The following is a 26,496-nucleotide window of genomic DNA, read 5'->3' on the forward strand; positions in this document are numbered from 1 at the left end:
AATTGTATCATAATACCCATCTAAAATATAACAGTTTAATATTTATTTCTATATACATATATACAGGACGTCTTTAATGTTAACAAGTTAAGTCTACCTCTCTTGTAAAATAATGATATCTATGAGAGGAGCTTTATAACAAGTTCCCAAGTACCGAACATAATCATACTATTTGGAACCGTTCTTAATAAATGAGGAGTTAAGCCTCCGTACATTGAGGCCATTCCTTCTTCCTTGATTATAACCCTAAAAGTCTGCAACAAACCTCTATATTTCGGTTTGCCATTTTCCAATGGAGTCTGTCGTAATCTAGTTCGTACCACTTCGTGAGGATAAGTTATAACACTAGCAATAAACTTTGCTACACCAGCGCTACCTGATCTTTGACACCATTCTTTAACCTTCATAAAAGTTGTTTTATTGCCCTCACTTATATCGCCAAACTCATCTATGGACCGTTGCTTAATGATTCTTTTCATCTGCTCATATAGAATCCATTGCAGAATACTTTCTATCGATCCCAAATAAGATGCACTTAAACCTTTATAGAGCCCTAAAATACCCTCGTTCCTTACAACACTTTTAACGCAATCCCAAGAGTTCTTGTACTTTGCTGTTGAGTTAGAGTCCTGCTTCGCAAGTTGAAGTCGAGTCTTGACTAGCCATATAGGGTTTGTTGCTGTAGAAGTTGCCCATCCGGCTATTGCACCAGCAATGAAATGTATCAAGGGAGTTTCTTCCCCATGGTCTACAAACCGGCAGCAAATGTCCTTAGTTACACCATACGTAAAGAAGTTGATGCTTCGAGCTGGAATAACTCCAACCAAATTTGGACCTAGTCCCTTGAACAGACTTCTAAAACCCTCCACGCGGTAAACATTAAAAATAATATCAAATGTCTCCTTTAAATGCCTTGAAGTAGTCGAGAACAAGTTTGTATAACCTGGTGAAACGACGGCGTGAGACTTGTACGCTGTTTTAAACACATCGCTTTGAAGTCTAGTCTTCACAACATCAAATGGACATGTAAGCACAGCTCCGGCCATTCCACCAATGCCACCAGCAACAAAATGCACCCATGGAGGGGTCTTTGGGTGGTTTTCTTTGTTTGGTTTAAGTACAAGAGATGAGGCATCCTTTAAATTCGATGCCCTCTCATCGCTTCCCAAATATGACATCGACTCTAAAGCCTCATCTTGAAGCTCTCTTAGATCCCTTCTTGGCATCTTAGATTTCTAGTCTCTTAAGCACTATTAAATAGCTAATGAAAGATTATGCACTTTAGTCAATCCGTATAGTCTCCTACTCCGAATTTGTGATGCAATGACCAGTACTTAAAAGCTTTACCAAATAGGTTAAATTACGACAAAATGCTGAAACTAGCGTAGTAAGCTTTGAAATTCCTAAAGCACTAATATACAAGCCTCAAAGTGTTTACTCCCGTTTTATCAACTTTATTCACGATGCCTTTCTTCAGCTCCTTAGTAAGTAAGAAAGTCTGAAAATTTTCAAACTTGCATTAGAGTTATAAAGACATAACGTGATATTAAGAATACTGAATGGAGCACTCAGCTTTACCTTTATGATCTACTGAAGTTGTAAGATTGAATCTAAATCGTTATGAAATCTTAATAGTGGTAAGTGTACAATTAATATATGTTAATCACTATATGTAAATAATTTCACATTATACGGGATTCCATGAAAAGCTTGCAAAAACCTAAATGTTTTAGGTGCTTAAATGAAAGTTTCGTATGGAACTGGGGACAAGGTTTGAGGAATGTTACCTTCGGTAGAAACAACACAGGATTCTCTTGGTTGAGCTGGTTGTCTCTTCAATTGGACAGCAACACCTTTAGCCTTAGCTTCAGCCTTCTTAGCAGCGTTAGCCTTAACTCTTTCCAAGAACTCTTGTCTACACTTAGAGTGCTTAACGTGTTCGACTCTCAAGTTCAATCTCTTTTCAATGTATCTGTTACCAACCATCTTGTTAACAATAACACCTAGGGATGACTTGGTCACGTTGTAGACAACACCAGTCTTACCGTGGTAAAATTTGTGTGGCATACCCTTGTGGATAGCACCGTTAGCTTTGATGTCAACGATGTCACCAACCTTGTACACCTTCAAGTAGGTGGACAGAGGGATGGTTCCTGACTTTCTAAAGTCACGTTGGAACATGTAACGAGTACGAGATCTATAACCGTGACTGCATAATAAAGTTAGTAAGAGCCCAATAATCGAATCTTATTATGGTTCGGCTAATGTGGAGTTGTATATGCTTTGATGCCCACTAAATGGTAACTGTTTTCATCCAACAAATTGGTATCACTCAAGTTCGGTAAATATCCAGTCCTACTAGCAGAGTAGACCTCGACGGAGAATCTTAAGCCCACAGTAAACATATATTGGTTATTCCACAAAGTGAGGTTCATTTAAAAATTTATCGCATTCTAACTCATACAACCCACTGATAGCAACCACTTCAAAAATGTAGGTTCCACATACGATTTACCCATTTTCGCTGATTGACCTTGTCTGTATACGGTTGTCTGAAGATAGCCAATACCCGCTTACAACTGATATATCTTAAAACTTTTGCATGAAGTAGTTCGTACGCTGTACGCTGAGACGGAGAGGCTACAGGCGAAAGCGGTGATCCTAGGAAGCTCACAGCGCGGAGCTCCGTAGACTCGCTATGGTATAGCCAGAAGGAATACTGTCAACCGTAGGCTTGGGCTCTCTCGCGCTGGGCAGACTGGGGGATACTACGGAGTGTCTAGGCGGAGGCGGAGGCTGTCTGCCCGCCGCCTTCCCTGTAGCAATCGCGCTGATTCTGAAAAATGAAAAAAAAAAAAATCTGAAATTGTATATGTATGGGTGTGCAGTCACATATGAAAAGATTATGGAACACTAGTAAGATGTCTAATGAGTACACAGAACTAAGGACGCAATCAGCTCAGAACTGGTTTAACATATCCAAACACAGTATCAATGTAAAAAACATAAGCAATAGTCATTAAATAATATACACGTATTGGAAAAAATGGTAAAGTCAATTGTGATTAAACACATACACACAGTCCCCCCCTAGTAACGCTTATAGTGTTTTTAAGGATGGGAAACACTACACATTAAAAGTAACGCACCTAGGTAAAGAACAGCAGTAATGACAAAACGCTAGAATACAAAATTACAAGTCAGAAACCTTTAATTAAGGCACGTTTACTCTTCTTCTTCAGCGTTACCTGCGGCACCAGCTCTCTTTCTAGCAACTCTACCTGGTCTACCACCACCGAATGGAGAGGTTGGAGCGAAGTCAATGTGCTTCTCAGAGTCCAATCTAACCATGAAGGATGGAACGTTAACAATTTGCTTACCAACAGCAATGTGTCTTTGGGTGATCAAGACTCTAGCGTGGTGAACAGACTTGGCCAAACCCAACTTGTAGACTTGAGTTTGCAATCTTCTTTCCAAGAAATCCTCGATCTTCAAAGCCAAGACGTAATCCAACTTCTTCTTGTCTTCAGACAAGACACCAATTCTAACTAGTCTTCTGATCAAAGCGTTACCCTCGAACAATCTCTTTGGGTCCTTTTCGTCTCTGGTCAACAAGTCTCTGGCGGCTCTTCTGATCTTGGACAATTGGAAGGAGATTCTGTAGATTTCTCTCTTGTTCTTCAAACCGTATTCACCAGCCAACTTCAACTCAGCGTCCAAACGAGCGGACTCGTAAGGTCTCTTTGGGGTGGAGTAAGTCTTGGAGTAAGTTCTTGGAGCTCCTATAAAATATGTTAGTCACGTGAGCGTTTCTCTGACGACATCGCGACTACGACTACGGATCCTATATTTACATTTTGGCGCACATCGTGCAGGACCAGCATGCCTCGCCACAAGGACAGCATGCCAGTCTCGGCAGCGACGCCTGAACTTGCACTGGAGTGTCGGGTATCCAGTGCAAGTCAGGAGACAAAAGTAAAACGAAGAGGTGTTCAATAAGGACCCGAACCTCGAACAGCGGTGCAAAACACCGCCGCGACATTCCAAAGAATTGCAGCTGAAAACTACAGCCTTGAGTATGTCTAGTCAACGCTATCCATCACAGTATCATATGTATTATACGTACTTGGCATTGGATCTGTTTCTTTACTGTATCTGAAAAATATTACAAATGTATACAGCAGATTAAGAGTTCCAGTTTTATGCTTCCTATTTAAATAGAACCGAACTTCCTCTAGGTGAAACAATTTTTTCCAGCGGAAGCTGAAAATTTTTCTATAAAAAAGTCCATGTACGGGTGTTAGACGTCAACAGCAGTCATAGCCACTATCTTTTTTACATATGCGCGTCGCGTTTGAGTTCCTCATGCCCAACGATCGGCTAATCGGGTCGGCGCGTTAATCTCGTTTTCATATATAAAAGGGCAAGAAAAGGGGAGGGAAAACGCGCAGCGCACGGTCAGTGATGATTATTTTGGCAGGCGAACTTTAGGAGATCAACTGAATCGGAGCTTTGTAAACGGAAACAAAAAGAAGTAATAATAACGAAGATAGGTCGGCGCTTACAACAGGAGATAGCGAAAAACTAAAAAAAAATAAAAATGACATCCCGAATTTCCAGACTAGATCGGCAAGTAATATTAGTAGAAACTGGATCAACACAGGCCGTGCGTAATGTAGCCGCCGACCAATTAGGTGATTTAGCAAAGCAACACCCTGAGGAAATTTTATCATTATTATCAAGAGTATACCCCTATCTAATGAGTAAAAAATGGGAAACTCGTGTAACGGCGGCTAGGGCAGTCGGTGGCATTGTATCACATGCAAAAATTTGGAATCCAAATGAAGATGATTCGAGTAATGAACTACAGCTGAAAGAAAATCCTACGGTTAAAAATGAAGACAGTGGCAATGTTAAGTTAGAGGAAGACGTTTCGTTAAAACTGGAGGAGTTGGAGAATAGCAACATGTACAGTTTATCAGAGTGGAATTTGGGGGAGATACTTAAGTCTGAGAAGACGTTGTTGGCGGCGAATCTCGATGACTACAACGCTAAGGACCCAGAGACGAAGAAACAGCAAGTTTGCGCGGATTACTACGCTGAGTCTCGCGACGTCAAGAGGGAGAGCTCTGAGCCGCCTGGGTCGCCTACTAGTTCTAAGACGAGTGCGAGAATGATGGCGATGGCTAAAAGAAGACGTAAGATTCAAGCCAAGTCGACCTCTAAGAAGCCTTTGGAGCTTGCTCAAACCTCGGTGTCGCGAACGGTTGCAAACGCAGAAAATAGCACTAATGGTAATGAAACTGCGCAGAATACGGAGCACAAAAGCCCTTCGGAACTAGAGGCAATGCAGCTTCATAATCCGAAAATGGAGATAACGGAGCAGACGGGCTCGAGCAAAATTATGATAGAATCTGTAGTAGCGCCACTTCTCGAGCGCCAGCAGCGAGTGAGCGGCCTTGTGTGGCAATTTCAGGAAATTTTCGAGCTGTTGCTAGAGAATTTGATGCACGAGTCGTGGGAATGCAGACATGGGGCCTCTCTAGGCATAAGAGAGATTGTCAAGAGGCATGGTAAAGCAATTGGGCGGATATGGGGTAAAACTAAAGAAGAGAATGATGCCAGAAATGTACGAGCATTGGAGGACCTAGCAGCACGTCTTCTCACTATATTTGCCCTTGATCGGTTTGGGGATTTTGTTAACGATACAGTTGTGGCCCCTGTTAGGGAGTCAGCCACCCAGGCGCTTGGTGCGCTTCTTATACACTTGGATGACTCCCTTTCGGTGAGGATATTTAATGCATTAGAAGAGCTAGTATTGCAGGACCCCAAAAAATTAGGTTCTCCAAACAAAATATGGGAAGCTACACATGGTGGACTTTTAGGTATACGGTATTTTGTTTCGATTAAGACGGATTTACTTTTTAAGAGGCAAATGTTAGACAATGTAGTGAAGATTGTTTTATATGGGTTGAACGAAAGAGACGATGATGTCCAGAGTGTGGCAGCTGCAATCTTAACTCCTGTCACTTCGGAATTTATCAAGCTCGATTCATCAACGATAGACATGGTGGTCTCAGCAATATGGAATTCCTTAGACCATTTAGATGATGACTTATCCTCCAGTGTTGCATCGGTAATGGATTTATTGGCAAAGCTTTGTCAACATCAGGAGGTATTAGATGTTTTGTATAAAAAAGCATCTGTCCAGCCAGCAGAGTGGTCTTTTAAAGCTCTCGTACCAAAGCTATACCCATTTTTAAGAAACTCTATTACGAATGTGAGACGTTCAGTGTTAAATCTTTTTAAGGCATTTCTATCTATTAAGGATGAGATGGCAAAGCATTGGATACATGCCAAGAATTTTAGGTTGCTTTTCCAAAATTTACTATTGGAACAACACGATGATATCCTTCAACTTTCTTTCGAGGTATATTGTAAGATGCTTTCAGAATATAAACTAAAAAGCTCTGACAAAACATTGGACCATATATTCAGTAAACATTTGGCACCTATTTTACATTTGTTAATCACGCCAATAGGAGAGCAGGGCAAAAATTATAATATGGAAACTCAGTATATTCTAAAACCATCCCAGCATTATCAATTTAGTTCTGAAAGAAAGAGATCCAACATGATGACAATGGATAAGTCTCATATCCCCGCGCCTGTTAGGAGTGAACATGTTAATATAGATGCTTTGATGATAGCTGGTGATGTGACGCTGTTAGGCTCGGATGTGATTTTTAAGACAAGAGTGTTAGCTGCGAAGGCATTGGGTCATACTTTAGCCTCATTTCAAGAGTCCACAGTGAAGTCGTTCCTGGAGACTGCTCTCTTAAGTTGTTTAGATTTGCCTTACGCGACTCCGAGGATGTTAGTGGCTATTATTGTCGCGGAATATTGTTCCGAATGGTTAAAACAACATGATCGTGCATCCACAGTTCCCGCATTTGTTTCAAGTAATTTCAGTAGAATATTCATGGAACATTTATCAGATCCGTCAACGTTACCAGTATTTAGAGAGTTAGTCCCAAGTTTAAAAGCATTACGAACACAGTGTCAAGGGTTACTTACTACATTTGTTGATGTCGGTATGTTGCCTCCACAGCGGTTGCCGCAGCTTGCTATTATTGTTAAAGGTGAAGCTGAGGCTGGGCCAGAAGCATTTTACATTGAGACAGCGGAGAAAGTCTATAATGAGTACTACGAAAAAATGTTTAACTCTTTATCGAACTCTAACAAACTGTTGGCAAAAAAACCATTGGAAGACGCTGGGTATCGTGTACATCAAGCTATCGAATCAGCAAAAGAAGCAAGTATAGCGCGTAATTCTCACGTTCTAGCAAGTTATGCATCGGCCACGTTGTTATTTGATGGCCTACCTAAGAAGTTGAATCCAGTCATTCGTTCCCTAATGGATAGCATTAAAGAAGAGAAGTTTGAGGTGTTACAGTATAGATCAGGGGACTCTATTGTTTACCTTATTACTGAATTGGTTAAAAACCAGAAAATTAATGTTGCGAACAAGGTTGTTAAAAACTTATGTGGTTTCTTATGTGTGGATACAGCAGAAGTTCCTGAGTTTGCTGTTGATCATATTTATACGGATTCTATTTTAACTTTACTAAAGGAATCAACAATCTTAGCGGTGCAGGATAACGCTGCTGTAAAAAAGTTGGCTGAGGAAGCACACATAAAGAGAAGAGGAGCGCTTTACACACTAAGTCATTTGTTTGAAAAGTTAGGTGCTGAGGCACTTAACTCGGTACCTCAATTAAAGCATTCCATTTTCGATCCAATCGACTCCACCTGCAAATTGGAAGATAATAGCGGTGAAGTTGATTTTACACTCGGTCAAAAGATAGTTGATGCATTAGGTGTTTTGAGAGCACTCTTTAATTATATGGACTCACAACTTCAAGAAGAGTATATTTTCTCGAAGTTGCCAAATATGTTAGCATATTTACGGTCGAAGTATTCTGTCATACGTTATGCTGCAGCAAGAACGCTTTCATCTTTGGCTAGTACTAATCCAATTCGAGTGATGCCCTTCATTATCAAGCGGGTATTGCCATTAGTTAATAATGCAGGCTCGATTACTGACCGACAAAGTGGTGTGGAGTTAATTTACCATCTTTGCGAATCTATGGGCACTGAAATTTTGCCATACATTGTTTTCTTGGTTGTTCCACTATTGGGTAGGATGAGTGATTATAACGGTGACGTTAGAAACCTCGCTACCACTACCTTCGCGTCCATCATTAAGTTGGTACCTTTGGAAGAAGGTATCTCAGATCCTAAGGGGTTGCCACAGGATTTATTAGAAGGACGAGAAAAGGAAAGAGATTTCATTCAACAAATGATGGACCCTTCGAAGGCCAAACCTTTCAACTTGCCTGTAGCAGTAAAGGCTACATTGAGGAAATATCAACAAGACGGTATAAACTGGTTAGCCTTTTTGAATAAATATCACCTTCACGGTATTTTGTGTGATGATATGGGTTTAGGAAAAACATTGCAAACGATTTGTATCATTGCAAGTGATCAATATTTGAGGCAACAAGAATATAATAAGACAAAATCTGTTGAAAAAACTCCACTAGCCTCGTTAATTGTCTGTCCGCCTTCACTTACTGGTCATTGGGAGCAAGAAATAGAACAGTATGCACCTTTCCTAAAGGTTTTAGTTTACGCTGGTGGTCCATCTGCCAGGTTTCCATTGCGTGAAAAGCTAGGCGAAGCTGATATTGTCGTTACATCTTACGATGTGACTAGAAATGATATAGATATCATTACTAAATATGAATACAACTATTGTGTGTTGGACGAAGGACATATTATCAAAAACTCACAATCAAAGCTAGCGAAAGCTGTAAAGTTAATAAGAGCCAATCACAGATTGATATTAACAGGTACTCCAATTCAAAATAACGTTGTTGAACTTTGGTCGTTATTTGACTTCCTAATGCCAGGTTTCCTTGGTTCTGAAAAAGCTTTCCAGGAGAGGTTTGCGAAGCCAATAGCAGCATCCAGAAATAGTAAATCATCCTCCAAGGAGCAGGAAGCTGGTGCTTTGGCATTAGAAGCACTTCATAAACAAGTGTTGCCATTCATGTTGAGAAGGTTGAAGGAGGACGTATTATCGGACTTGCCACCTAAAATCATTCAGGACTATTATTGTGAGCTAAGCGATCTTCAACGACAATTGTACAAAGATTTCGCTAAGAAGCAAAAGAATATTGTTGAAAAGGATATTGAAAATCCGGTAGAAATAGAAAACAAACAGCATATCTTCCAAGCCCTCCAGTACATGAGAAAATTGTGCAATCACCCGTCTTTGATTTTGAATAAGGAACATCCTCAATATGATGAAGTTGAAGCTTATCTTGCTGAGACAGGGACGGATTTACATGACATTGCTCACGCACCAAAACTAGGCGCATTAAGGAATTTGCTATTGGAATGTGGTATTGGTATACAAGATGTTGACAACGGCAGTAACTCTATGACTGGCACTGAAAGTGTTATATCCCAACACCGTGCTTTGATTTTTTGTCAATTGAAAGATATGCTTGATATGGTAGAGAATGATCTACTACGCAAGTATATGCCATCGGTAACTTACATGCGTTTGGACGGAAGCGTTGAGTCGCGGGATAGGCAAAAAGTTGTGCGTACTTTTAACGAAGATCCGTCGATAGATTGTTTATTATTAACCACTAAAGTTGGTGGTTTAGGCTTAAACTTAACAGGAGCAGATACTGTTATATTCATAGAACATGATTGGAACCCAATGAATGACTTACAAGCAATGGACCGTGCACATAGATTGGGTCAAAAGAAAGTGGTTAATGTCTACAGAATTATCACAAAAGGGTCTTTAGAAGAGAAGATTATGGGATTACAAAAGTTTAAGATGAATATTGCATCCACAGTGGTTAACCAACAAAACGCTGGTTTAGCATCCATGGATACTCACCAATTGCTAGATTTATTCGATACTGATAGCGCTGCTGCTCAGCATGGAGAAGAAAAGCCAGCAACTACCACAGATGAGGTGGCAAATGAGACCGGATTGACAGGAAAGGCTAAGGAAGCTGTTACTGAGTTAAAGGAATTATGGGATTCTTCTCAATACGAGGAAGAGTACAATTTGGACAATTTTATCAAAACCTTACGCTGATATTGCATTATACCAATAAATTTATTGTTGAATCATTTTAATATAACTTTCGGTTATGGTTGTAATTGTATCTGGCATTGGGTCCTATCGGTTATTGCATTGTATTATATATTCAGTAGTTGTAATATTTATAAATACTCATTTTGCATTAAACTATTGCAATGATCTTAATACTAACATATTTTGAAATGTACTAAGGGTGTATGGATGTAAATGAGCATCTCTAAATATCCTCGTTCTGGTTAGGAATACAAATATAAACCACACATTCACTTGTAGTAATACCGATAAACGTTACAATCTATTACAGTAGCGTATTGCTGTTTACTTCATTCATCTTTTTACAGCTATTCTCTTGCGTAGGCCGGCCTTTCATTTAGGATAGTATAGTATAATAATGAGTGGGACATCACAACCAGAAGACTATTCAAGTGATAGTAGCCCACCAGCATATCATGAAGATGGATTAACAGTAAAGGCCTTGGCATCTAACATAGAGCAAGAGATTTTTGCAAAGTTTCGTAATCAAGCGAAAGAGATGATCATGTCAGGCATTGGAAGCTCAGCATCATTAAGCAAGCAAGACATACAGAAAACCTCTAAAAGGGACGCTGAAGACCTGAAGGCGAAGCTACAGCCCTCCCTGGATGAATTAGATAGAAGAACAACTCTAGCTATAAAGCGAATAGTGCGAGAAAAGTACTTCGCAGATGTGAAAGATCAATAAATACATTATGGAACGACCCAATAAGCACGACGATATATATCATATACCAACCAGAAATAATTACTAAGATCTAACCTTCTCTATCTATACGCTAGTTCAGTCTGTATTGTGGAATGCTTCGTAAGTATACACAATTCCAAACACGAAAAACGAGAACGCTCCCCCCAGAGTTATAGTTCTAATGCTAATTCTTTTGGCCAGTAGTTTGCCTCCAACAACAGCAACACCAGTGCAAACCAAATGTCCAATAGTTGCACCAAGAATAACAACCCAGTAGTCGCTTCCGGAAGCCATTGCAACTGTTGATATTTGTGAGCGATCACCAAATTCACCCAAGAATATCATAATAAATATTTGGATCCAACTAGGAGAAAAAATATGCTGTGCTACGGCTGTAACCTTCAGCAGTATTTCGTTCAGCTTTACGTTGTCGACATATCTTTTCTTTTCCTTTATTGTACCAGATTCAGAGTGATGCATACTACTATTCATATCTTGGATAGCGATTTCTTCTTCGACCTCGGCTAACTCTCCTTCAACGCCGGCATCTTTGGATATTTCGAGACCTTCTAAAGTTAATCTATATCCAAAAACTAAGAAAAGAAGGCCTGCCATGAATTGTGTGTAACGTTGTGGGATCAAAGACGTAAATGTATGTCCGACCAAACCCGCCAAAACCGTCATTACTGCAAGAGACGCACTCGCTGCTGTAAATACCAATAGTCGAGGATGGCGCATGGCCATTAAGGCGGCAATTAAAAAGGTTTTATCGCCTATTTCGGAGACGGCAATCATAGATATAGCCATTAAAAAGTCCGTTGTTATATCAGTGGGCGGTGCCGGTTTTTCATCGTTTGATAGGCTTGCTGCTGGAGCAGCAACCGCAAGCGATACAATTGCAGCGCTAAGAAGTACTTTAGTCGCGAATCTCATCGCTTTAACCGATTGCTTGTTGCTGAATAGCAGGGGGGGTAAATTGGAATAGATGGATGTTTGTTTGTTCAACAATTTGTAAAAAGTATCGTTAAATTTAGGAATGTAGAAGGATAAGAAAAAACAAAAAAAAAGAAAAGAATGTTGAAGCTACCGTGACCTACTTTAGCCTACATCAGTAATGGTAGTGTTATATGATACATTATGATTTCTCTGGCCCCAATTGAATTGATTTAATGACCATAGCTAGTGCTACTATGAATTCGTGCAAAGTTACTGGAAGTTGTGTGAAATACTCCGATAAAGCTTTCAATGGCAGCTTACGAAGGGCTCTGCCGCTCATTTTGAGATCCTAGAAGAGATCTTGTTAGTATATGTAGTAATTTCGATATGGTTAGGCTTTGGTACTTACTGCACATCGCAATACGATTTGGTTCAATGATGCTTGAATTAACTGGTCGTTAAGTATATCCGGAGATGCGGCCTGTATGATCTCCATGCGCGTGAATTGATTGATGGAAGATTCGATTATACTTTTGCAACCAGCTGCTGATGGGGTAGGTATATGGAATATACCGTCGGCTCTATCAATGAAGGCACTGTCCATTGAGTCTATGAGGTTGGAAGTGGCAAGAGTGATAAAATTCTTGTATTTCTTAAGACCATCGAGCCTTGTTAGTAAAGTATTCACGACTCTGATTGCGTCAGTGGTTTCGTTTTTGTTTATGAGACTAGACCTCGAAAAAGCTATGGTTTCAACTTCATCGATGAGTAAGCAAACAAACTGGTCATTAGCGCAAGTTACCTGGAGCAGAGATTCTATATCTTTAAAGAGCGTATCCAAATTTTTAGATGATTCGCCAAACCATCGTGAAAAGACCTTTGAACAGGAAAGTTCTATGAGGATGGCAGGAGCGGCTGTTACTTTGTTACTGAAGATACCTGCATTTTGCCTAATCGCTAGTTTGTGACATAGTGCTTTGCAAACCGTTGTCTTACCCGTTCCAGGTGGACCGTGAATTAGTATTAGTCTGTTACTATCCATTGCCGTATTAATTGAAACGTTTGTTGAAGCGTTCAACATATGTTGGGATAGTTTTATAGCAATCGTAGCATAATTAAACAGCTTCTCCTTTATATTGTCATCGAAGTAAAGCGACTCCCATATATTTTCGCACTCTGCCGAAGGAAGGAAGTGAACTTGAGTTAGGTTAAATGTATCCTGTGAAAAAGGTAGCGATGAATAGGCTGGATCTGTAGATATCAGTGTCTTCTCGCTTCCATCTGCAGAATCTCTTAGATCTATTTTGTCAAACTCCTCACTGATCTGTGAACTAACAATCAAATCAGTCTTGTTGGGGATGTTATAGAAGTTAATTTCAAACTTTTTTCTACCCTTATAGTAGGAATTATCTTCGTTAATCTTAGTAGACTGGTCCAGTATTGCGATCACGGCGTTAAAAACTTCATCATGGCTGGAAAGTAGCGAACCTTTCAGAGGAGATTTCTCTATGTAAAGCTTATCGATGCATAGGGAAATTAGTAAGTTACCTTGATACTCAACAACTTGATAATCGCTGTCATTGGAAACACCATGAAGTATAACCTTAATTAAACTCTTAATAAAACTTTCCTGGGCTTTCGTTGGCGTCGCACTCAGTGATACGGATCCCTGACCTTCCATTACGAAATCGTATGAGCTATAGATTCTATCAGCCAGATTCTCATCGCTTAATCTTTCAAGCTTATTTTGGACTGTTTTACGTAGTATCTCTTCAAATACATTTGTAGCCTGTCTATGATCTCCACAATCACATGCTTTTAACAGTGGTAGTACTAGAGATAGTATTTCTTGCTTCAAGCAACAATCAACTATATACTTGGGCATATTGTGTTACTGGTGTTTGCTCTGTTAGTTTCAAGGACTTTTAATGTTTACATATGTTATTGAAGAAGTTTAGCCGCGCAGTTATTTTTATAAATATAATATTAGATATTAAATTGAGGCTTTGAACTAGTTTAAGGGAAAGTGGCTCGACAAATATACTGGGCTATTCTATAGCCCCTTCGTTGTTTAAGCGTCTGGCATTCTTATTATTAGAGTCATCATGTATATTGTTTTATTTCTGTAACGTTTGGTGTACAGTATTAAACCCATATTAACTTATGCCCTGAAACTGTATAATGAAACATAAGACTTATATTGTATGAAGAGTCAATCTTGATGTAATAGTAACTGCCACGAGGGTTTCAGTTCAGTTCATGTAATTTAGTAGCAAATCATAACTTTGAGATACAAAACAAATACTGGATAATCAGTATAGTGTTATAACACACAATTTATTATGCCTATTTGAAAGACTTCAATTCTAACTCTTAAAGCTTTCTAATATTGTTATATGTTAGCTACTTATGTTAAGTTTGGTAATGTTCATCTTGGTTTGCTTAGCTTACGAACCTTTCCCGTTTGACTTAGCTTAAAGCCTTTATAAACTGTTTTAAAGTTATACAATGAGCTTCATAAAGATCATGTAGCCTCCAAATAACTGATTCAAAGCTTTTATTAATCTTCATAGATCGTTTAACCTTTAGTATTCATAATGGAAAGCGTGACGCTTATTTAATGTTCCGATCGTAATAATTGGATGCTCAGACAAAATGAATACAAAGGGGCGTCCTTATAGAATTAGTCCGATATAGTGTAACGGCTATCACACCACGCTTTCACCGTGGAGACCCGGGTTCGACTCCCGGTATCGGAGTTTCTTTTTGTATCTTTCAAGAAATTTTATTTGATGTGAATTCATCGTAAGTGTACTTTAAACCATCTACTTCCAATGCAATGTTTATCATTTCCAAGTTCAAGTGCATGAAAACTCATGGATAAAAGCACTGAACAGTACCCTCGGGAGAATTTAATTGATTCTGACGCTGAGAATGATGAATTAGTGCAGGACTGGTCGGAGATAGCCAAAGTCGCTAGGAAGTCGCGTCAGGCCGTTATTCCTCGTAGAGGTGAGAAGGATTATGAGCCAGATGGCACCATTGTACAGGAATCTATGCTTTCAAAGGCAAAAAGTGCATTTTTTGATACTATATCATCCTCACTTCGTGGTTCAACAGTGAAGAACCTCATCAAGGCATATTGGATAGAAGATAGGCGTATGGCAAGAATACCTCAACCTCGAGGAACTTTTATGAATACTATGGGTAAAGTTGATAGAGATGGCCAGGGCTGGCTTGAATTGCATGAATTTGTTTATCTTGTAGAAAGAGGTTCCATTACACCTTATGCAATGATCACTCTAGATAATGGGGATGAAACAGAAATATTGCTAAGTTTACAGGATGTATATTCATATTTCAAGACAGACGAAGAACTCGATGAATTTTCTGTATATGCACAGTTGAAACGGCTAGGTTATATTGTGATATCGACTGACAATGAGCCCGCAGAGAAAACTAGTTTGTTCCCAATTATCTCGAATAGGAAACGATATGGCATTATGAACAGTTTTTATTCCTTGTTTAGACTACCAGAAGGTCTACTCAACATTCCTTTCTACCATCCATTGCATTTCTTAATTAATAGGTACACATCGTACCCCCAAATTTACAATTCACTTAGCAAATTGGTTCCATTTTACGCCCCTCCGAAAACTTTGAAAGAACTTCGAGAGGAAAGGTGTCTGATGGCTGCTGAAACTAATGTTAAAGAGTGGAAAATATCATTCAACGTTTGGAAACCGCAAAGCAACTTTAAAAAGAAGAACCCGGGTCTACCTGATTTCCAGTTGGTTATCTATAACAAAAACGACAATTCTAATCAGTTTCCGTCTTTCGCAGAATTTAAAAACATATTTCGAAGACTTGATTATAAATTTGAATTTCTAGAAGAGATTAAGATCGATGATGATGAAACTACTTGGGGTAACTTTACTTATACTAATGGTGTCCCGACAAATGAATATTTAAAACCACGTAAGATTACCGGACGTCAACGAAAACCCGGATTCAATGATGAAAAGCGTAAAAAAACTAAGACGTATCCTATTCACGTCCAAAAGATCATTCGACTCAAGGAAGGATTCCGTAGCTTTATCTTGGCTGTTATAGATGATGGATTGATAAGCTTTGTAAGAATTGCCGAATCAGATTTCGGATCGACTAGTGTATGGCATGATCCATCCAAAGTTTCTTCAAGAAAAGGTCGCGTAGAAAGAGTGAAAAAAACAAAACCATGTAATTGAAAACCACTTACTATATGTATAGTTGTAACACTTCTATTTACTGAACTTCGAATACATATTTTCACTGAAAACAGAAGGTGCATTATAAAACGCAGTAGGGTTATCCGGATTATCTGTAAAATGTGGAGGCAATTTTTCCGGTAAAATAGGTTTAGGAGCACCATCAGTCTCTAGCCCATTGTTAGTTGTGTCGTCATTCATATTATTAGGATTAGGATTTGTATTAGACATGAATTGAGGTCTCTCCGGGATTTTTGGAGGTGGCAATGGAGCTGAATTTAAAAGTGCACCTGGCAACTCTGGAATGGCAGGTGTTGGTCCCAAGTCCAACTGTTTACTTTCTGACAAAGTCAAATTGTGCATATTGTTTTCTACAGAGGTAACAAAATCGGTAGCAGGTTGAGTAGATTGTTGTTCACCAGCTACATTGGTACCAGACTGTACCAATTTGCTCGACATTTCATATAGCTGATCGTAAAAACACAGACCTTTTGGCAAATCTCTCTGAAATACTGCAAATGCTACAATTGCCTTCTGCAGTCTTTCATAGAATTCATTTCTTTGCTCTTCCTTTATCCTCTCTCCCGATGGCTTATTCTGTATATCAGTTAGCTTAAAAATTGTATCCAATCCGACCTTTATGTCATTTATGATATTCTTCTGTTTGAAAATAGTAGCTTTAATCCGATTAATAAATGGGTTAAACTTCTCTAATTCGTTCTTGAACAGTTCTTCCATCTCTGAGTCGCTCTTATCATGGTTAAGAATTAAAATCTTCGTTATATCATCTTGCTTCATCCACTCCTTTAGTTCTTCCAGACTTCTGCTCCTTTCCTCTCTTAAAAGACTGAAGTTTTCGTAATGCTCAGAGATTTGTTTAAGTCTTTCTTTGATTTGGTCGTTTTTGGAATCATCTATATCAAGTAGATTTGGTTGTTCTTGAACCCCAAAACTATTAAAATTACTCCATAATAAAGATGGATTCTGTAGTAATTTGATTTCTTCGATACATGACTTTACAGGCAAAAACAGCTTTTCATCTGCCTTCGAAGCCTGCACCAGCGATGATTTTATCTTTACCACATCATCCATATTAGCGGGGGAAGCTTGAGACAACAGTTTTATAATATCATTTCGTTTCTGCAAGATTATTTTATTTTGTTTCGAAATATCACTTAGTTTACTACTTCGGACTGTTGTTGACCAATCTTGTATTTGCTGTTTCATCATTGTTACCTGTGGATCTTCACTCAAGCTGCGGTTCGCCAACCTCATTTTTAAATCTGTAATTAGTTTTGGTAAATTTGTGAATTCTATGAATGACCTATATTCCCATTCTGCTGCCTCTAGGTCCTCCATTTCTTTCCTGAGTAAGTCCGACTTCTTTTCAGAGTAAATGCTTTCCTTCTCATATATTTCGACTGGGACTATACCCTTGAAGATTTCATTTGAGGCGTCGGAAGTGGCATCCATATATGGTTTCAATATTTGATGGAAAGGCACTAGCTTGATAGCATCCATAGGCTTAATTACATCTAAATTAACATCAGCAGGTACAACCTCATGATATATGTAGTCATTATCTTTCTGAAGGGATTTAAGTTTGTCTTCAATTGTAAATTTAATACCTTCAAAGTTTATTTCTTCATTGCCAGCCATTTTAGAATACGAAGCATTCCAAATAGAGACGGACGCTTTCTTCATAAATGCCAATGCGACACCAATTTTACCTGTTTGCTCTGCAGCAAGTGCATAATTATAAGCTGCAAGCGCTTCGTAAAGTGAAAACTTAAATGCTACAGTCGTATCCCAGCCTATACCACCGTAAAGCACTGCGTAAGGATCGTCCTTAGAAATGTCTACATAGAAATTAGTGCAACTCTCATATAGTTGGGAGCATGTATACGCCAATTTGCTGATTAGTGATGCACGCTTAGATGGATTTTCACCATTGATTAGCCGTAGTAAAAACAATTCCTGTGCTTCAGCATGTAGCAAAGTGCCCAAAAACTTCGTAGTACCTGCCTGAAGATCGACTGAAGGAGAATTTAAAAATGTTTCACTCATATACGTGAAACAGGATGCCGCCTTCGTCAATAGCTGAATACTTTCCTTGTCGTCCGAATACATCTTTTCCTTCGCAAGTCGGGCAAAAATAACACCAATATTAAATAGAATACTAGATTTCTCAAATACCAACGTCTGCTGTGTATATTTCTGTGTCCCATTATACTCATACTCAACATCATACCATGTAAATTCTAGCTTCAAATGACTAGGTTGCTTACGAATCCGAAGATACATCTGTTCCAAATATGCATAGTACTTAAGATTCTGCTCCAACATAGCCTCACCTGCCAGATCTGAATTTGCATTAATCCGTAGATTATCTAGCTCTTTATTTTTTGGTGCATTATAAAATTGTGTCCATTGGGGACCATAACTCCGTTTTAGATAAGATGACAACACTTTAGACCATATGAACGGCTCAGTATCTTTTACTTTAAGGGATAATAGAACAGTTTTCATCACATAAACCCATGCAAACTTTTTTAAACCAACAAATCCACCCTTTTACTTAGTATTAGAGGTGTTAATTGTAGTGATCCAGGTGGCGACTACCCCTCAACATAAAGCGATATCAAACCGTTAATAGTGATATAATTTCAAGATTTTTCAGAATGTACGAAATCTCATCTTAACGATGGATGATGATGACCTTAACACCTAAACGGTGAATTTTAGAAGCTCTATAACGCACAAAATGCTGGCTACTACTATGCTAAGAAGACCATTACTGTATTCACAGAGGAGATTTTTAAATGTATCAAAAGTTTTGGCTAACCAGGCTGCACCTGACCCAAAAAGATCACCTTTTAATATTCGTCATTTAGGTGTTGCATCCGAAATGTATATACCTACATCTTATAAAAACTTACCAAGTGTATTTTCATCGCCTATAATTGTTTTAAAATCATTGATTAGAAGGGTTTACACATTCGGTGTGAACACTGCGCAAGTTTCCCTTTTTAGAGTGAAGTCGGGGATCAAACCAAATTTCCTTCTATGGAAGAACAAGGCTATCGAATGCTATGTGAGAATCAATGAGGCATTTGTTGAAAAACGGATTAGAGATATTGAGCCAGATGTTACAATATGGGTTCAGGAAGCGTTAGAAACCAGAGTTAAACAATTTCCCAAGAACTTACTTTTGACTTGGAAATTAGTCAAATTTAATGAGGTTCCTAAGTTGATGAATGTGGTTGCTGTTATGATTCCAGGACATCCTTTAGAAATGATTCAATTGACATACAAGTTCGACACGAAACAGCGGCTAATTAAGTACAACATGAATACTCAGTCTGCCGAAAAACTTGATAAAGATGTCGTGGAATACCTAACCTTTGTATGTGATGCTACCACAAACGAAGTTCTACTGTCAGGTTCTGTCTTTGAAAGTGCACCTGATGCTAAGTTACCTACTAGATCATTAAACCAGGAAGAAAATGTGCGGATGATGAAGATTTGTGGTGATATATACAGAAATTCTTCATGAACACTGAAAGACAGTTAATACTGTATGTGTTCTTCAAACTCATGTAAATATTGAAAACTGGACTTATTTATAATATATTGTTCAATACTTAGAGGTGATACATTTTTTTGGATCATTCATAAGTTTTCCATAACGTTAACATAACCTCTACCAGGCTTTTTCTTCCTTTTTGACACGGCCGTACTTGGGCCAGATGTGAGTGATATCAAGTCGTCTAAGCCGTTTGCATTTTTACCGGATAAGCTTACATTTGATAGAATTCGTTGCTTAGAAGGAGGTAACGGCGACGGAGCTGGGGATGGGCTAGTTAGATTCATTGCTTCACCGGTAAGTGGATTTATGGGAGCAATTGCGCCTTGGGTACGAACAGCAGGACCTCCAACAACCGAACCCGAACGTGGCTTGATCTCTGGGGTGTTATTAATCTTTTTCTTTACAACAGGCAATGGGGGTGGAGGAGTAACCACTTTAACTTTTTCCTCCTGGCTAGCATCCTTGTTAACCCACCTTTTGAGGTTTTCATCATAGTAGAAGTTGTTCTTTTGGCCTAGTTTTGCCTTGATGGGTTTCTTTTCATTAGGATCTTTCTTCAACCATCCAAACCAACGACTGCCAGTCTTAGATTGGTCACTTTTAGTGGACTTGATAGTGTCTGCATCTTTTGCAGTATCTTTCTTTGTAACTTCCTTCTCTTCTATTGTGTCTTCTTCTGCTTCATGTTTCTTGTATTCATCACTATTCTCCTCTTCTTCATCATCAGACTCATCTTCAACCACATCGTCATAGTATTGTTCACTCATTCTAGGCGTATATGGATTGAAGTTTGGATTAGATGATGCCCTAATGACAGGAACTCTATCAGATCTAAAACTATCCTCCTCATTATGTGGGATGTCTTTAATTGGCTCGAATCTGGAGGTCCGAGGGATAGGATGGGCTAAGACAGGAGAAGAAGATGCATGCCGAGGAGCAGGTTCAGTGCTGTGGGAACGGAAAGCCTCTCCGTACCTAGGAACAGTGGATTGGTAAATGTTCTTGGATTCGGAGGTCTGATCCCATTGCCGATCTTCCATTGATGATGCTTTGGCTGGTAAAGTTTCAGCAGAAATAACCTTTGGCATGTATGGGTTAACAAAAGTTTTCTTAGGCTGAACATTGACCGGTGAAAATGGCGACTTAAGAGGAACATTAGTAGGCTTGCCAACTTGAGCATAGCGGTTTGGTGACTTGGGAGAGACAGGCTGTTCAAAGTTATGATCACTTGAAAGGTTTTCCAAAACTTCAGACTTTAATTCTTCCTTAACCTCAAGAGTTGCTTTAGTTGCAGTAGCAACGTCAACTTCAGTACTTTCGCCTTGATCATCGATACTATGAGAATACTTTTTTAGAGTTGCTTCAGGCTCATGATCATTATTATTGGTAGACGACTGCCCATCGGTACTAGCGTCAAAGTTATGGCTAATACCATCATCAATACTATGTTCTATAACTGATACCTGAGATTCACTAAAAGAAGCCTGTTCTTCATTTTTATCATCATTATTGAGCACAGATGTCATATATGGGAGGGAGGTCGTTTCTGTTGTAGAGGAATACTCATATTTTGAAGTTCTCACGGATTGACCCATATATTCGTCTGTAGACGACATTTCCGAAATTTTTGAATATTGCATTGATTCAGTAGCAGTGATTCCAGGTATACTATCATCTGGTGGAGAGTAATTCTTTTTTGGCCTTCTATCACGAGGTGAACTTGTTACACTGGATAGTTTCTTTGGAGGAACAGGGATTTCAGGCGAAAAAGTCGTCTTTTTTGGCGCCGGAGAAGACATGTTTAATGGAGTACTGTTTACTATTGGAGATCTCTTTTCCTTTTGGCTTGCAGAAGAAGTAGTAGAAGGTGGGAAAAAATCCATTGATTCATTACCTTGCTTGGACAATAACTTAGTTGATGAACCAGCGCCGATGGCGGCTGAACCTGAGAAATTACCCGCAGAGGTCATGGGTTGAGCTGGAGTCCCATACAATTGACTGACTGGTATGGTACTTCCAGCCGTGGGAGAATACTTATTCTTTGATTTCTTTTGGTGGGCAGAAAAAATGGGAGGAGGAGTAGATGCAGCTGCAATGCTAGTGTTCCTAGAGTGTATATTTGCAGGTGAAGGATTGCTTGAATGCATATGCGGTTCAAAGTTGCCAGAAGAAATATCTTCAGCGTTCTTCAATGATTTATAATTTGGTGTACCATGAGGAGCGTAGCCTGGCTTTTGTCCCATTTGCGAAGTCGATACATGAGTATTCGAAGTGTTACTGTTTTCATTATTTGGTGTATAGTTAGTGTGGGTGTTCGCCAAGTAGGAATCATTTACTAAATGAGAAGAATAATTGCTCTTTCCTGAAAATTGAATTTCTGTATGAGTATGTGGGAGGGAACTATTCGCCATAGGGGGCCTAATAGGCGTGAATCCATGGCTAAGGTCTACCATTGATGCGTTTCTTGAGATATTTGGCGTAAAACTGTCGAATACAGTTTTTTCTAATGGAGCATTAAAATCGTCCGCCTCACCTGCAATGAATTTGTTGAACGATCTATCCAGTTGACCCCAGACACTACTCAACTTCGGCTTACCTAGCCAACTTGTTGCTGCCTCAGATAGTTGCATATCTATCAATTCAAGTCGACTAGATAGGGCAATGTAGAGAGGACTGGTTTTTTGCATTCCTCGTAAATGATAGTTAATGGTGTCAAGATATTTCGAAACACTGGCGGGAAGTCCATAATCAATCAACGTTTCAGCATGTACCACTTTCGAATACAGTAAGGATGGAAAGTAATCAACTGTATCATTGGATAAACAATACGCATACTCATAAACTTCAGACAATAATATAGCATCTAGGGAATTCATACTACCGAATGATTCAAATTTGACACCTGATTTCGCAATAACTTCGTTGGTCGATAATGGCACGTTTGCAATGACAAGACAAGTAACACCCGCTTCCTGGTGGCCGTGCTGTATCAAAAAAACACCAAAATCAACCAAAAACTCGATGATCACAGGAGGTAAAGTAATTTCGGCTGCATTTGTAGGCGAAATATTATTTAAAACTGTTGCGACTATCAATTTCCAGTACTGCATTGCCCAATTACACTTAGCCTCATTAGAGGAAAATTCTTTTAGAATACGTGCAGTATTACCGACAAACACGTGGAAAATAATTCCCAGTAGACCGACAGAAATTGGGCCTTCTGCAAGCGTTCCTTGAAGCCCATCTTGCAAGTACATATCAACAACCTCAGACCATTTATCTTTCCCAGCTAAGCTACTCAAGATAAGTGCCATAGGGTAATCCTTTTTAGCCAACGCGACCGCCAATGCAGAGTCATGAGCTCCTGCTCGTAAATAGGTCATTACTTGTAGTTGCCCATTAGTATCAAGTTTAGAGGGATAATGACTGCCCCTGGTGTTAGCAGAGTGATGGGGCCGCCCATAAGGAGTAGCATTTTCTGTATCATATAAGACATTTGCCAACTCTTTAACAGCTTTGGGATTTATCAACTTTTGCTTCAAGACAGACCACAAGACTAAATCCTTTCCAGGATCATTCTCTCTTTGGAAGTTCATGGCTTGTTCTAGCCACTTATCAACATCTTTGAGTTTTGTTTTACCCTTTAGGAGAGGACCAGGGAAATCTTTGAGGATTAAATTAGGCTTCAAAATAGAGTCTGAATTACAAATCGTAAAGCCATTAACTGAAGAATTGGATTGCGTCAAGTAATTATTAGAGTTTACCGACGTTGGCATTGCGTACACAACCTTCGAGAGATGACCCCAGTGGAAGATTGGATATTGACGAAGGTTCAGGTCATAACCAGCAGTTTGTCCAAATGTGTCATGTTGCTCTTGTTGTTGTTGTTGTTGTTGTTGTTGTTGTTGTTGTTGTTGTTGTTGTTGTTGTTGCTGCTGCTGCTGCTGCTGCTGCTGCTGCTGATGGCCTGGATAAGGGAATGGCTGTACATGCGGTACAGATGGGAAGTTACGTTGTGGATTATCCTTTTTCGAAACATCTAACTTGTTAGCAGACGGTTTTTGCTGAAACTGGGGATGAACTGTTGGGATGTACTTCGAAGCATGAGGTCCTTGAACAGGTGCATATACACTTGAGTTCGATCGAGCATGAGTTCTCTTCTGCGTGTTTGGTGACGGCACAGAATTAATGGAATTAGCTAAGCCCGAAGTTTGAATACTTGGAATATTTTGACCAACTTGTGGCGGATTCAAAGGAAACCCGAATCTTTGACCTGAATAAGGCGTTTTAGATGAAAGCTTTTGAGTAATACCAGATCCCGAACTACTTACGGAGGCGTTGCTAGTAGTTCGAGTTCTTGATGGCAGACCATAAGATGTCTTGCGTTCTCTTGGAAGGTCCCCATGATTTATTGTTGGATCGTACATACCACTAGCTGCATTAGAAGGGAAAGCGCCGAATTGCACATTTTGCATCACTGGGGAAGTATTTCCAAGGGGATTCGCAGGTGGTACAGGCCCAACAGGTTTTGAAAAACTAGATACAGGATTTTGTTGCTGAGCAGCACCTACCACAGGCGCATAAGGATTTTGCGAAAGAGAACTCCTCGAACGTGCAATCGGTTCCACAGACCCTGCTTTAGGAGGACTTAAATTTTCCGCAATTGGTTGATATGCATTTCTACTAGCAATCACAGGCGCTTTTGGAGGGCCTGCAATAACATCAGGCAATATGGAAGGTATTGTCGGCGGTATTGCAGCGGCCACGGAAACAGTTGCACCAACTCTAGCAGGTGGTACTCCTACTGGTTTAGCAGGCTGAATTTTAGTTTTCACTAGATCCATCGGAAAATCGTAGGCGTCTGATTTCTTTTTCTCTTCTTCAAGCTTTTTGACTGACTTATCTTCCATGGGGCGTAACGCAGAATGAGGGGCCTCTAAACCCAATTGAGGCTGCATTGGATAAAATGAATCATATGTAGATTGCATATGACTTTGATCAGGTGCGTATTTGTTGCTCTTTTGCGTCTCGGAGAAAGGTGAACTTAAGGCCCTAGATTGCGGTCCAGATTGGCTATTCATCGACGCTGGCGTACAAAAGACATTTCCTGTAATTTCTCCGGGGCCAGTTTGGGATGCAAATCCAGCATAGCTCTGCTGTGCTGAGGATAAAACTTCATGAGATTCTTTAATCTGTGATGGATCTTGATCTTCATCTGAGTCCAAAAAACTATCATTATCATCATCTAATACAGATAATGGACCCTTTCTAGAAGTATCGACTGTATTTCCATCATGGATAGTAGAAACGGCTTCCTCTTCCTCTTCCTCTTCATTTTCATCATTCAATAGTTCATCATCTTCTGCTAGAAAAGAAAATTTCTTCACTTCTGGTGGTAAATTTCCTTCTTTCTTAGTATTTGCGGTTGCTTGCTCATCCTCATGTTTGACTTCCGCGTGGAGCTCATGATGTTTAAAACTAGAGCCAAATAAATTATTATCTTCAGTATTATTGTTATCCTCCTCCCAAGGCATTACTTCTTCGTTATTGTCCGGTTTGAAAAGTTCTTCATCCTCAAACAAGGGTTCATCCTCTTCCATATGTGCCTTATATAGGTTAGGATCCTTTCGAATGCTGTTAGATATGCTGCCATCTGATTCAGTTTGTTCAAACAACGCAGTAGATGAACGGCTTTCTCCTTCAAATAAAATTTCTTGTTTCTGTCGAGTATGCTTTTCTTCTTCGCCTTCTTCTTTATTAGTTGAGGTCTCATTATCGTGTTCATTTTTTAGCGCTTCAGTAGCTTGGTTCACCGGCTCTTCTGAGGCTTTATCAGCATTTGAGAGCGATAAAAATAAATTGTCTTTGATCTCCCCTTCTTCCAATCCGCTTTCATTAGCATTGGGTTCGTTTTCCTCCCAAGAAATTTGGGTATCACTTGCGTTCCCACCAAACAGTTCAGCAACATCTTCTGGCTCTGTAGATGCGGCATTCTCAATTAATTGGTTTTGTTCTGGTTGTGGAATCTCCCCTATCTCTTCTTGCTCTTCCTCCTTAACGGGATTCATAACAGGATCATCAGAAACAGATTCAATTAATTTCATAGTAGACGCATCATCTTCAGGTAGTGGATCAGCCACGTCAGAGATCTTCGGTACAACATTAGAGCTTGACACATCGCCAACTATTTCTGCTGAAGCGCTTAACTCAGAATCCTTACCCAAAATGGAACCTGCCGCAGTTATCGGGGCGCTTGATTCTTCTGTAGCAACAGAAGCCTTAGCTATAGCCTTCTTCTGCTTCAGTTTTTGCTTTTTCTTCTGGTTCTTCCTCCTTTTAGCTTCTGTTGACATAATTGGAGACTTTCAAATAGATGTCTAAACAGCCTAAATTAGTAAGGTATACACAACTATTACCAACCAGATTCTTTAAGAACAACACCACAAGCCCTAATGTTAATAATGCTTCCTTGGTATCTTGATATGTACCTTCTGCTGCGGTGTACTCGTGCTTTTAATTGCCACCCTAGTTGTTATTTTGGACTTTCATTTTCTGCCAAAACTTCAACTTGTATAAACAGTAAACGACACATAAGAGAACGTAATAGACTTAAGAATTTAGTTATATGAATAGCTAAGCTAAAGCTGGCAAGCCAAACTCGCCACTTGTGACTTATACTTCTGCGTTAAAGCTTATGTTTAATCACGTGATTTTAAAGTACACAGCGCACTTAAAAATGTGAAATTCTTTCGAGTTTATGATGAGATGACATCTTAAACACGCTAAAGAGTAAAACTTGAGGTACTGCGTG

The 26,496-nt window shown here is 39.4% G+C and overlaps 11 protein-coding genes and 1 non-coding gene across 12 annotated transcripts; 5 read left to right on the top strand and 7 right to left on the bottom strand.

The window, feature by feature from the left end:
- Positions 1 to 119: 119 nt before the first annotated feature.
- Positions 120 to 1,226, bottom strand: RIM2 (Rim2p; the record flags this gene model as incomplete). Its single annotated transcript, XM_018132320.1, has 1 exon — positions 120 to 1,226. One exon carries the CDS (start codon positions 1,224 to 1,226, stop codon positions 120 to 122), a length of 1,107 nt encoding a protein of 368 aa, XP_017987809.1.
- A 511-nt stretch (positions 1,227 to 1,737) lies between these two features.
- RPL21A (60S ribosomal protein eL21) lies at positions 1,738 to 2,519 on the bottom strand (the record flags this gene model as incomplete). Its single annotated transcript, XM_018132321.1, has 2 exons — positions 1,738 to 2,209; positions 2,509 to 2,519. 2 exons carry the CDS (start codon positions 2,517 to 2,519, stop codon positions 1,738 to 1,740), a joined length of 483 nt encoding a protein of 160 aa, XP_017987810.1.
- Positions 2,520 to 3,225: 706 nt separating this feature from the next.
- On the bottom strand, positions 3,226 to 4,133 carry AW171_hschr42732 (40S ribosomal protein uS4; the record flags this gene model as incomplete). The annotated part of the gene is made up of 2 exons (XM_018132322.1): positions 3,226 to 3,782; positions 4,127 to 4,133. 2 exons carry the CDS (start codon positions 4,131 to 4,133, stop codon positions 3,226 to 3,228), a joined length of 564 nt encoding a protein of 187 aa, XP_017987811.1.
- Positions 4,134 to 4,600: 467 nt separating this feature from the next.
- On the top strand, positions 4,601 to 10,186 carry MOT1 (DNA-binding ATPase; the record flags this gene model as incomplete). The annotated part of the gene is made up of 1 exon (XM_018132323.1): positions 4,601 to 10,186. The coding sequence occupies one exon, from the start codon at positions 4,601 to 4,603 to the stop codon at positions 10,184 to 10,186; it is 5,586 nt and encodes a 1,861-aa protein (XP_017987812.1).
- Positions 10,187 to 10,583: 397 nt separating this feature from the next.
- AW171_hschr42734 (HDR075Wp) lies at positions 10,584 to 10,913 on the top strand (the record flags this gene model as incomplete). The annotated part of the gene is made up of 1 exon (XM_018132324.1): positions 10,584 to 10,913. The coding sequence occupies one exon, from the start codon at positions 10,584 to 10,586 to the stop codon at positions 10,911 to 10,913; it is 330 nt and encodes a 109-aa protein (XP_017987813.1).
- A 96-nt stretch (positions 10,914 to 11,009) lies between these two features.
- Positions 11,010 to 11,846, bottom strand: GDT1 (putative ribosome biosynthesis protein GDT1; the record flags this gene model as incomplete). The annotated part of the gene is made up of 1 exon (XM_018132325.1): positions 11,010 to 11,846. One exon carries the CDS (start codon positions 11,844 to 11,846, stop codon positions 11,010 to 11,012), a length of 837 nt encoding a protein of 278 aa, XP_017987814.1.
- Positions 11,847 to 12,240: 394 nt separating this feature from the next.
- Positions 12,241 to 13,734, bottom strand: PCH2 (Pch2p; the record flags this gene model as incomplete). The annotated part of the gene is made up of 1 exon (XM_018132326.1): positions 12,241 to 13,734. One exon carries the CDS (start codon positions 13,732 to 13,734, stop codon positions 12,241 to 12,243), a length of 1,494 nt encoding a protein of 497 aa, XP_017987815.1.
- An 802-nt stretch (positions 13,735 to 14,536) lies between these two features.
- On the top strand, positions 14,537 to 14,608 carry AW171_hschr42737. The gene has a single exon. It is a non-coding gene; the product is annotated as a tRNA-Glu (tRNA).
- A 117-nt stretch (positions 14,609 to 14,725) lies between these two features.
- On the top strand, positions 14,726 to 16,096 carry SEN54 (tRNA splicing endonuclease subunit SEN54; the record flags this gene model as incomplete). The annotated part of the gene is made up of 1 exon (XM_018132327.1): positions 14,726 to 16,096. The coding sequence occupies one exon, from the start codon at positions 14,726 to 14,728 to the stop codon at positions 16,094 to 16,096; it is 1,371 nt and encodes a 456-aa protein (XP_017987816.1).
- A 33-nt stretch (positions 16,097 to 16,129) lies between these two features.
- BRO1 (Bro1p) lies at positions 16,130 to 18,625 on the bottom strand (the record flags this gene model as incomplete). Its single annotated transcript, XM_018132328.1, has 1 exon — positions 16,130 to 18,625. The coding sequence occupies one exon, from the start codon at positions 18,623 to 18,625 to the stop codon at positions 16,130 to 16,132; it is 2,496 nt and encodes an 831-aa protein (XP_017987817.1).
- Positions 18,626 to 18,860: 235 nt separating this feature from the next.
- Positions 18,861 to 19,652, top strand: MBA1 (Mba1p; the record flags this gene model as incomplete). Its single annotated transcript, XM_018132329.1, has 1 exon — positions 18,861 to 19,652. One exon carries the CDS (start codon positions 18,861 to 18,863, stop codon positions 19,650 to 19,652), a length of 792 nt encoding a protein of 263 aa, XP_017987818.1.
- Positions 19,653 to 19,768: 116 nt separating this feature from the next.
- SEC16 (COPII coat assembly protein SEC16) lies at positions 19,769 to 26,038 on the bottom strand (the record flags this gene model as incomplete). The annotated part of the gene is made up of 1 exon (XM_018132330.1): positions 19,769 to 26,038. One exon carries the CDS (start codon positions 26,036 to 26,038, stop codon positions 19,769 to 19,771), a length of 6,270 nt encoding a protein of 2,089 aa, XP_017987819.1.
- Positions 26,039 to 26,496: the final 458 nt, after the last annotated feature.

Source organism: Eremothecium sinecaudum, chromosome IV, assembly GCF_001548555.1.
Source record: "Eremothecium sinecaudum strain ATCC 58844 chromosome IV, complete sequence".
NCBI classification, from domain to species: domain Eukaryota; kingdom Fungi; phylum Ascomycota; class Saccharomycetes; order Saccharomycetales; family Saccharomycetaceae; genus Eremothecium; species Eremothecium sinecaudum.